Source organism: Ciconia boyciana, chromosome 15 (genome assembly GCF_034638445.1).
Source record: "Ciconia boyciana chromosome 15, ASM3463844v1, whole genome shotgun sequence".
Classification (NCBI taxonomy): domain Eukaryota; kingdom Metazoa; phylum Chordata; class Aves; order Ciconiiformes; family Ciconiidae; genus Ciconia; species Ciconia boyciana.
The window spans coordinates 10252497-10263032 of record NC_132948.1 but is presented as its reverse complement, the minus strand read 5'-3'; the positions used below and the strand labels follow the sequence as shown (position 1 = coordinate 10263032).

Below are 10536 nucleotides of genomic sequence, written 5' to 3'. Positions count from 1 at the left end.
TTCGTGGAGTGCCAGATCATACTGTTACACTTTTACACAATAAAATTGCAAGAAGGCCCTGTGGCTCACCCTTAAAAATATCTGTAATTATAGCAATATCTAACCACATTTGAAAAAGGTTTTATTACAAACGTTTTATACAAAGTAAATTATAAATACAGCCTTCAAAAAAACTGCTTTTAGCAATCAAACAAGCCCGTAAAAGATGGGGCACTTCCTACAACTGTTACACTGACAAAAACCTGATGCGAGTATCAAGACACAACATAAATTCCTGTACACACCTTGGAAAAAGAAATTTGTCTTTTTCTATGTAGGAAACAATTACTCTTCTGTATTCCTTTCAGGAGAACATCAGTTACTAGCAACAGGTAAAACCATCAAATTATACAGTTACCTTTTAAAAGTGGGAAATGAGTTTTTTGTTTGTTTAAACCAAAGCCATGTTCAGAAGCACGCAGCATACCCTCATGTTCTGACATAAAAAACACCAAGTGTCTTCCTTCTTACTTGTCAAATGCCAGATGTAAAACCACATACTAAAAGAAAGTGTGCCTGCTGTCATATTACACAGAAATACATTTTTTGTTTTCCAGTTTCAAAATACAACCTTAAAGACTAACCAGCTAGTTCGCATTTGTTGAAGCTACTTTAAACAAAGAAGGGCCTTTTAATTGGTAAATGAAGATATATCCAATTGAAAAAGAAATACCACAGGTATTCAAAAGGAATATGAATACACATAAGCGCACATGCAGGGGAATTAGCATCCTTAAAAAGAAAAAAAAAAAGGTGGGTTCTAGGCCACCTTTAAAATATTGGCTCATTTATTTTGAAACTGATGCTGTTTCAGTCCAAAAATTGCTAGCAAAAGCTAGCAAGAAGTTAAAGTCCCTGAATAACGTAGTGCTAAGGTTCTGATCCTACACACCAGAAATGGTCATTCTTACCTTTATACCAACACACAAAAAGAATCAGGGCTTTCTTGTCTTTGAAAATAACTTGGAGGTGTGAAACTTTGCAGTGGCCAGAATACCTTCTATTTCACAAGGTCTGCCTCTTAACAGGCTGTAACTTCTGGAATTAAGAATTAGTATTTAAAACAGCACAGGTTACACGGTAATACAGTGATTTGTTACTTAAAGGGCTGCGTAGAAAACATACGATTTAAATATTTATCCCTTAAGAAACAAGTAGTAACACTGCATACAGTTCTCTTTCATATCCAATAGAAAGTGCCATCAATTTCTCACATGTATTCCATTTCATGGAATTACTGGAGGAGGTCATGATGTATTTACATAATGTTGTTACACAGCTAACTTTAATTTCTTCTTCTTAGCTTTCATGACAGGTGGCAATGATATTTTGAAAGCAGTCCTGAAACAACATAAAAAAGGAACTGTGAGATACACTGAACATATTTCCACACCCACCCCTGAAACAAGAAGAAATACTTACTCGCATGTACTACAAATAGGACTGAAGTTGCAGAATACTGGAAAATAAAGGAATTGGCTTTCACTAACACAGTTCATTTGAATGTAAGAAATCAGACTCTTAAATATTTATAAACTTACTTGACAAGCACACAGAGCACACGTAACCAATTTCAATAAGATTTCGATGACAGAAGCATGCAGCTCTGTAGTCAACATGAATAGGAGGTGGAAGGACAAGCTGTGATCTTTGTTCTTGGTCAGGCAGAAATACCCACTGCATGAATAGAGGAAAAAAAAAAAAAACTATTTTGCAAATTGGAATGGTACTGCTGTATTACCTTGTCAACGAAGTCAGTAAGATTTCACATCTAACACAGGAGAAACACTGAAGTTTTTTTTAAAATGACTTACCAACAAATACTGCAGAAGGGATGGCATGTGGGGCACTTTCAAATATATGCCACCTGTAATGTCACAAGCCTGGAAAGCAGAAAGCATAATCAGATTGTTATGTTCTATGAGATTAGCAGGATTTTTAAAATATCCACATACTGCACAAGGCCTGCATGTTGGAACTGCCAGATCCACTGAACATATATATTTCCACACCCACTCTTGAAACAAAGGAAAGAAGAGAGCTTTAGGATGTGTCAAACTATCTAGCATCAAGTATCTATGAATAAACATAAACAGCAAGTAAGAATAGGAAGTCTGTACCTGTTGTAGAAGACCTGAATCAGAGTCCAAGACACAGGCATCAATCAAAATACTCTGCAAGAAAAGAGGTTAAACGCATGAAAAACAAATTCAGCTAGGACCAACGTAGCCTCATCAGTGTTACTGTCATGACCGGTTTCCACTCTAAATGCACTCCACATATAAATGCACATGCTTTTACAGCTGCAGGACCACCACAGCCATAGGGAAGCTCTTTCACTTGATCAGAACATAATCATAAGAGAAACGAACAATTTTGTTAACTTTGCACATTAATAAAAGATAATATATATTAAAAAATGCCAGCTTCACCTGTTTCTGTGCTGCAAAGATCACATTCATGAAATTCATATATTGCAATGCACTGTCTTCTGCTGCTTTTATGACCTAAATAAAACAATTCAAGCTTGTTAGCCTACAAAATATCACTGGATTTCAAGACTAAAAGAAAACTGACAGCAGAAGTTCTTACCAAAATCCTTGATTTCATTTCTTGATTGGCTAAGTATTAAAAAGAAAAAGAAACGCATGAGCACATTGTTTCTATCGCCTGTAGTTTGCCCTTTTAATTCTGTAGCATCTAACATGTCAGTTAGATATCTAACATCCAAGATGTTAGATCTAACATCTCAGTTAAAATATGTATATGAAAATGTTTTACAGTCCCAGTGACAAGCATCTGTGGACTAATTCAGGCTTGTTATAAAAGCAGACGCATTTAATTTACTGTCCAAAAGCAGTTAGATGTTGATCAGGAAAGAAATGTTCAAAGCTGCTTATTACCAACTCACTGGCTGAAACACGTTATATGGTATTTCTCATGGATTAAAGTAATCTGAAATGTATAGCTGATTCTAGTCCAATATGCACCTTGCAAAACTATTTGCACAAATAGCACTTTTCCTGATTATAGAAGTCACAAGAGGAAGACCAAAACTGAGTAAGAAATTCAACCATCATCACAGCTCTGCAGGTGGTCCCTTTGGAAGAGGATCTGTGCATCATGTGACTTTCAGAAAGCTCCTCTCAACCTCCAGTTGTTCTAAAGAGATTCCGGGTACAGTTTTACTCATTTTACTTGCATGCCACAGAAAATCAGAATAAGAATGTGGACTAATGATCGAGTCCTTTCTTCTAATCCTCACCCAGGCCTAGTTTAAGCTGGGCAGCTTCAAATGATCAGGATAAACCTGTACCTATTATTGCCAGTTTTGGAAATGGAGGTGTGTTAAAACACATGCATTTTTGTTTGTATGTACATATGCATTTATGTCTGTTATTCTAATGAAAATATTTATGCAAGTACTCAAAACAGGAGCAGAGGCATTACCTTTTACCTCTTTGCTCATCTTGTTGATATCTACATTATCTGACGTTAAGGAATCTACATTCTATTCTTGGAAATAACTCCAGTATCCATACCACGTATTCACCACCTTAGCCAACACAAATTTTAATAAGCATGATGCACAGTTATTAGGCAAAGGTTTCAGTTTTGAGTATTATTACAGAACAGGAATAGTAAAACTTAATATTATAAGAAACAGTCTTAAAAATACATAAAGGCTTTGAAGATTCTGTTATCAAAAGGATACAACAAAGTGCTTTAGCAAGTGATCCTGCTAACAGAGTTTCTGTTTGCTGGCCCCTCATGTCAGCTGCAATACAAGAAAAGTTGCAGAAGTCACTTTTATATATAAAAACAGTTGCTGAACCTGACCATACCAAATACTACAAGTTTTATCTTTGGCAAATAGTATTAATGCAGAGGCCTGAAGTGTCAAGCATAATAAACTCATCTACTTTAAGCATATTAAAAGTCCCATGATCAAAATAAAGGAAATTCCTACAACTCCTTGAGAGCCCAAGTGTTTTGCAATTCTGCATATTAAGCCTAGAATTTTCTTTTCCTTACTTTTTGTCATGAGGTCTTTAATCTCTTCTGCAATTGCATCATTTATTGCTGTTAACAATTCATATTTTCCATCCTTGCTGCCAGAGCAATTAGATTCCATGGAACTACCACCATCTCCAAAGAGATCTGCAAAAGCCCAATGCTTCCCAGGGTACAAGAAACGGCTGAAACAGAGAAAAACCAAAGTATTCGTGTTTTGTCTTTAACCTTGTAAGAAAAAAATGCCATAAACTAATCAGCTGTAGACAGCAATACTCTGAAGTAGAATTTCAATTAATTTTAATGCTTTGACAGTAAAGCGACTACATAAGGCAGGCAATCTTCAAACCCAAAATGGAGTAAAACTCACATTCACCTCCCCCCTTTCAGGACACCCCTTAAGAGAACTGGCAAATAGATACCATAACTGCAGTTAGGGGTAGATCCTAAGACTCACAACTATCTGGGGAAAAATACCCACTAAACAGGAAACTTCTGCCACTTACACTGTCCTGCTCACCACATCTCTACCATCCTCTCTCTCCCTCTCTCCATATATTTTAAAGTAAAATTCTCTTTAAACCTCCCTTCTGTCTTGTAAGCCTTTTTGTTGCTTTGTGTAAGGCACTAAGAATATTTCTTTCCTACAGTTTTAGTTAATTTCTGGTTTTAAGACAATGATTCATTATGCATTTTAAACCTGGTTTCAATTATATACTCCAATGCAACAAGAATATCAGGAGACAGACAGAGGAAAGTACACTTTAAACCTTTATGCTGTTAAGAAGCAACTATACCTTTCTTGCGTGTGACTTGCTATTACAGCAAGTCTGTTGGTGCGATTCATAAATAAGTGCGAATTTCCCAGTACCATCACTGCATCAATGCATTTTGATAGGGTGAACTGCTGAAAAAAAGAAGAAAGTAAATATAGCATGATAACATTTACAGTTAGGTAATTTAGAAGAAATATCTCAAATAACTGCAGTTAAAAGAACTTGAATTTGAAGACACAGAAAGAGCTTCCTTTCTTAATAGGAAGCATTTAGAAAAAAAGTTTTGACAAATACACAACGCTAGGTAGCTATTTTTAAGAGTACTCTAATATCCATTATATCTGTTTTAGCAGACAATGTTAGCATAGCTCAGAAATCAAAGACTAATCCCATTTGTTGGCTACTTACTAACATAAAAAAAAAAAAATTTCCCTCAGAAATCACCATCAGTAGTACCAACACCCAGAAGACGTACCTCAGCTTCTCCTAGCGCCTTCTTTCCCCACCAGATAGGGTTGGTGTCAATGACGATGACCAGCAGGCTCAGCTCATCATCTGAAAAAGTGACAACACAGCAGCGTCACTCCAAGCTCCGTGCAAACGCCGAACAGCAGCGACTGAAGGCCCCCGAGCAGAGGGGCTCGCCCGGTACCGCTGGGAGCTCAGAGGAGCCGGCACCGGGCCGAGCCCGCGGCGCTAACGCGGGGAACCTGCCGGCCGGGCGCCACGGAGCGGCGCGGGCTGCCCCACGGGCCTGGCGGAGCTTCACTGAGGAGGCACAGGGGCGATAAAGCCGTGCCCCAAGCCCCGCTCTCGGCCTCCGTTCCGCCTTCTCCCGAAGGAACCCGGACGCCGGAGCAGCCGCAGCCCGGCCTGCCCGAGGGCTGCGGCACGCTGGGGCCCGGCCCCGCCGGCTGCTCCCATCCCGCACCGCAGCGCTCCCCGAGACCCCGCCGCCTCACCCGCGCTCATAGCGCCGGCCGGAGGAACCAGCTGCTCCCGGCGCCTGGAGATGACGCCAAGGCACGGCATACGTCATCCAAGCGGGTCTCGTCACGCGAACGGCACCACGCCCAGGCGAGGCGGGCGGTGTGGCGGCGGCGGCGGCGGCGGCCGGGCGGGGAGCGGAGCGGAGCGGAGCGGCCGCGGCCATGAGCACGGACGGTAAGGGGAGCGGGGGGCGGGCGGCGCGGGGAGGCGCCGGGCCGAGACTGACGCGCCCCGCTGCCCTGCAGACTTGATCGAGACCTTCAAGGCGCAGCTGAGGGACGACCCCGACGTCGCCTCGGCCGTGGCCGCCATCCGCGCGCTGCTGGGCTTCCTCAAGCAGGACCGAGGTGAGCCCGGGTCCCCCCTCTGCCCCGGGTCTGCCCGCGGCGAGGCCCGTGTCGCTGAGGCCCAGCCCTGCCCTGACCGCGCACCTCTGCCTCCCCGCAGGGGAGACTATCCAGGGCCTGAGGAGCAGCCTGCTGGCCGCCATCGACACCCTGTCCCGGGTGGACTCCTCGGTGGCCGTCTCCTCCGGCGGGGAGCTCTTCCTGCGCTTCATCAGCCTCACCTCCCTGGAGTACTCGGTAAGGGTGGCTGCCCCCTGCTCGGCCTGGTGCCTGCTGGGGGACCCTCCAGCCTCACAGCAGGCATCGCTGTGTTTTCCAGGATTACTCCAAGTGCAAGGAAATCATGATCGAGCGCGGGGAGATCTTCCTCAGGAAGGTCTCTCTCTCGAGGAACAAAATCGCCAAGCTGTGCCATCCGTTCATCAGAGATGGTGCCGTAAGTAGGCCAAGGCAGGGTCACTCTTGTTCTGGGGCTCTGCTGCTTGCAGTAATGGAAAAACAGAAGGGGAGGGCAGCAAAGTTTATTAACATTCACAACAGCATTGTCTGATGGTGGCTTCTGCAAGTACATAAGCGTAACATCACCCATCGCTTCATTTTATTATGACTCGTCTTCCGCCCTACCTCAGTTTCCATGCAATCCAACTTTAACTTGTGGTCTACTTCTAAGAGGTGCTGAGGAGTCACAACTTCAAGTTTCCATTTAAAGTACTAGATCATCACCCCATGGCCACATCATGGCAGGCCACATAAAGTTCAGCTATCCTATGATTTGTAGGATACAAGTGACATATATTATTATTTAACATCAATGGACAGTTGTGTGAAGTAAAAGCCATGACACCTTTAACAAAAGTAAAGGTTCCCAAAGCTCAGCAAAAAGTAATGTCTGATTTTTATTTTTTTTTTACAGCGAATATTGACACACGCCTACTCAAGAGTGGTCCTCAGAGTGTTGGAAGCAGCTGTTGAGTCAAAGAAGCGATTCAGTGTTTATGTCACTGAATCACAGCCAGATCAAGCAGGGCAAGTACTCATTAATTTGTGTTTTATCTTGGTTAACAGGGTAAGTTACAGCTAGCATCAAATCTGTCATACCTTAAGAAAAGCTGCTAGGCTTGTTTGCAGCATTTTAAATTATAACTGTCACTAATAATATCACACTATTCTGGACAAGTAAAAAAGAACCCAATATTAGCAAGTAATTTGCAATACTAAATATTCTAATAGCAGTGTTACCTAAGTTTTCCTCAAAGGTTTACAAACTTTCAGTCAGTGCCAGGCAACCTATATTTTCCTGGGGAAATGGGAGACAACTGATTTCTAGTTGTCTGTTTCAAAAGTAGGCTAAAATAATCAGTATTCTATTAAGCATAGCAAAGTAAAACATTTAGCTAACAACGTTGCTTGAAGATGCCAAATGAAGTGTCTTGCTGATAGCAAGAGTGCAAGCTTTCCCTCTTCAGAGCATACACTGTTGTATAAGTAATAAATCCTACATACTGGATAATACATGTTGCTAACCAGTCTTTCACTAGAATCAAGGATGTTAAGTAAAGTACATACAATTTTCCAGCTTCACTGAAATAACTTCTAGCTACGGAAATAACTTCTAGCAATGCACCCCATCCTTTAGTTCTTGTTTCTTACACCCTGTTGATGGAAAAGCTGAGACAGTTTAAGTAATCTGTCATCTTAATAATAGTTCACTGACTCATCTTTCTGTAGCTGTAATTCCTGACTGCTAAAACAAACTGACTTTACTTTTGTTGGTTTTGTTGTAATCTGTTTGTTTCCATTTCTAGACAAGAACTTCTTTTCTATTAGAGGGTACATCATAAACCAAAACTACAGGCAAGGGAACATGGGCAGTCATGGGTTTCAGTCTTTCAGACAATGTTTTTCTAGCATTGTCTTTAAAGAAAAGACTTCTAAGCCTCAAACACATTTTTTTAATAGGCAAAAAATGGCAAAAGCCTTGAGGAAGCTGAAAATTCCTGTGACTGTGATTCTGGATGCTGCCGTTGGGTAAGCCTGATCATTAAATCTTAATATTGTTCATCACAATTTTATGCTGATAGTGTTATACGTAAGTTTCCTAGAAGCTTGCTCAAACTACAGAGGTTGTTGCTTAGTTTGTCATAGTCATCAAACAAGCTAAACAAGTTACACCTTTAGGTGCACAATTAGGAGAATATGCCTCCTACAAAACAAGTATTTGATGTTTACATGTTAGAATGAAAAATGGAGTCAGACCTAAGTGTAGAACTTGGGGATATCTGCAAAAAAAACCCCCATAAAACTGAGGTGCTATGCAAAAAACCTACTTTTTTTTTCCTAATTTGCATACATGTTATCATTTGGGGTTTTTTTAAGCTATTTGCTAAATTACCACTGCTTAGTATAAGTCCAAAGCATGAGAAAAGAAAGAACTATAATAAATCTGAACCTCAATTCTTGCTAACTGCAAAATGCCCAAGAGACTGCCTCCAAGAGCATACATACCAGTCTGTTTACCAAGGCACCTCTGATCTAGGGAAGATAGCGGCTTGAGTGGACAAGTCCACAAGTTCTGTTTAACACCTTAAATCTATTCAGATCACTTAGTTGATGGTTTTCTTTTTAGATCTGTATTTTCAATTAACAAAACACATTGGAGGGACATCAAGAAAGGGGGATTAGATGAGGAGTATCCTATGTATTTGGCCAAGGTTATCACAGTGCAGTTACACTTCACTGTGTAGGTAGTATCTTACCATAGACACCCATGTTCCTGTAACTGAGTATCATTCCTAGTCAGATTTCAACTTCTTCCAGCATTTACACAATTGCCAAGGTCAGCTGTGGCTGGAAAAGATACGGTTACTTAATGTTCCTGCCAGGGAAGGAGATGAAAGCTCACTCCAAGGATGTGTAACAGCACATGGGCTTACATAGGTAGATGAAACTAGTTCAGAAAAGTGAAAGACTGTTTGAATTACTAATTTCTGTTCTGTTCAGCGAGTCATTTGTCATATTGCCCAGTAAGACTTGGATTTTTTTCCCCCTTTGAACAGCTACATTATGGAGAAAGTGGACCTGGTGTTAGTTGGTGCTGAAGGTGTAGTTGAAAGCGGAGGCATTATTAACAAGGTAATAGGTAGTGAGTTTATTACATCATTCTGTAAACTCTAGACTTTTAAAGTTTGGTTTCTTTAAAGAATTCAAGGCTTTCTGAAAAATCTTTTCTATTTGGACATTATCCAGTAAACATCTATTCATTGTTGGAAACCGGGCAATATTATGTCACGCTAGCACTGAGTCTGCATGTTGTTTTCCAACTGTCTCCACAGATTGGCACTAATCAAATTGCTGTGTGTGCCAAAGCTCAGAATAAGCCATTTTACGTGGTAGCAGAAAGTTTCAAGTTTGTAAGACTTTTCCCTCTAAATCAGCAGGATGTCCCGGATAAGTTTAAGGTAAGAGAAATTCAAATTACTTCTTAGCCAGCTAAGATGCACACTTAGGTGTCTATGAAAAACTTTAATCTAAGCATGTCTTCATTTATCTGGATCTCTCCACTGTAGCTTACTTTACATAATATGGAGTTGTTCCACGTTACAGTCACATGTCAAACAGCTGTAACTTTTCATAATACTAACGTGTAGTTCCTAAAGCGGTTCCTTTGGGGCACAGGAGCAGCTGAGGGCAAGAAACAGTTAAATCAATACACTTCAGAACTACAAATTGTACTTTATAAAGAAGATAGAAGAGCTGCGTCCAAGGTGGCACCAGCCTATGCCTCATTTTAAAGCAACTGACTTCCTTCAGTTTTACCACAAACATCTGCTTGAGACCCAGAAGAGGTTTTAACTTGCAGTTGTGTAATAACTTATGGTCTCCGTTTCCTTCTAGTACAAAGCAGACACTCTGAAAACAAGTCAGAATCTAACAGAGGAGCATCCCTGGATTGACTACACATCACCATCGCTAATTACGTTACTGTTTACAGACCTCGGTGTGTTAACTCCATCAGCTGTCAGTGATGAACTTATTAAACTCTATCTGTAACAGAGGACTCGGTGTACAGGATATATCATCTTCTTCAGTGACTATCACAGTTGTAAGAACTTGGAAGATGATACAAGTTATATGGACATGGTAAGGAGACGACATTATAAGGATTAATGTAATTATCAGCCTTCTTGAGTGTTTAAAGCAAAACATTATATGTGGATGGACCACTGTTAAAAAAAATCCAAAAGTTACTACAGCTTCTAAAGACCTAAAATAAATTATTTTAAAGATGAGTGGAGTATTTTGATATTGTAGAATAAAATACCTTACGGTGTATTCACTCATACTCATTCTGAGGTATGCTGTTACTTACT

At 40.7% G+C, this 10536-nt stretch overlaps 2 protein-coding genes across 3 annotated transcripts; one reads left to right on the top strand and one right to left on the bottom strand.

The window, feature by feature from the left end:
- Positions 1-118: 118 nt before the first annotated feature.
- On the bottom strand, positions 119-5937 carry GTF2H3 (general transcription factor IIH subunit 3). Of its 2 annotated transcripts, none has more exons than XM_072879815.1 (13): positions 5792-5937; positions 5305-5384; positions 4851-4960; positions 4075-4238; positions 3755-3817; positions 3490-3519; positions 2632-2660; positions 2472-2546; positions 2160-2213; positions 1854-1922; positions 1581-1716; positions 1462-1498; positions 119-1380 (listed from the first exon to the last, which is right to left on the bottom strand). In XM_072879815.1, exons 1-13 carry the CDS (start codon positions 5859-5861, stop codon positions 1311-1313), a joined length of 987 nt encoding a protein of 328 aa, XP_072735916.1. In that variant the 5' UTR covers positions 5862-5937; the 3' UTR covers positions 119-1310. The 2 variants fall into 2 exon arrangements, with proteins under 2 accessions (XP_072735916.1, XP_072735917.1); XM_072879816.1 differs by having other exon boundaries at positions 4851-4957.
- Positions 5903-10452, top strand: EIF2B1 (eukaryotic translation initiation factor 2B subunit alpha). The gene is made up of 9 exons (XM_072879817.1): positions 5903-5993; positions 6065-6166; positions 6267-6403; positions 6486-6602; positions 7080-7192; positions 8126-8194; positions 9223-9298; positions 9499-9624; positions 10061-10452. Exons 1-9 carry the CDS (start codon positions 5981-5983, stop codon positions 10214-10216), a joined length of 909 nt encoding a protein of 302 aa, XP_072735918.1. The 5' UTR covers positions 5903-5980; the 3' UTR covers positions 10217-10452.
- Positions 10453-10536: the final 84 nt, after the last annotated feature.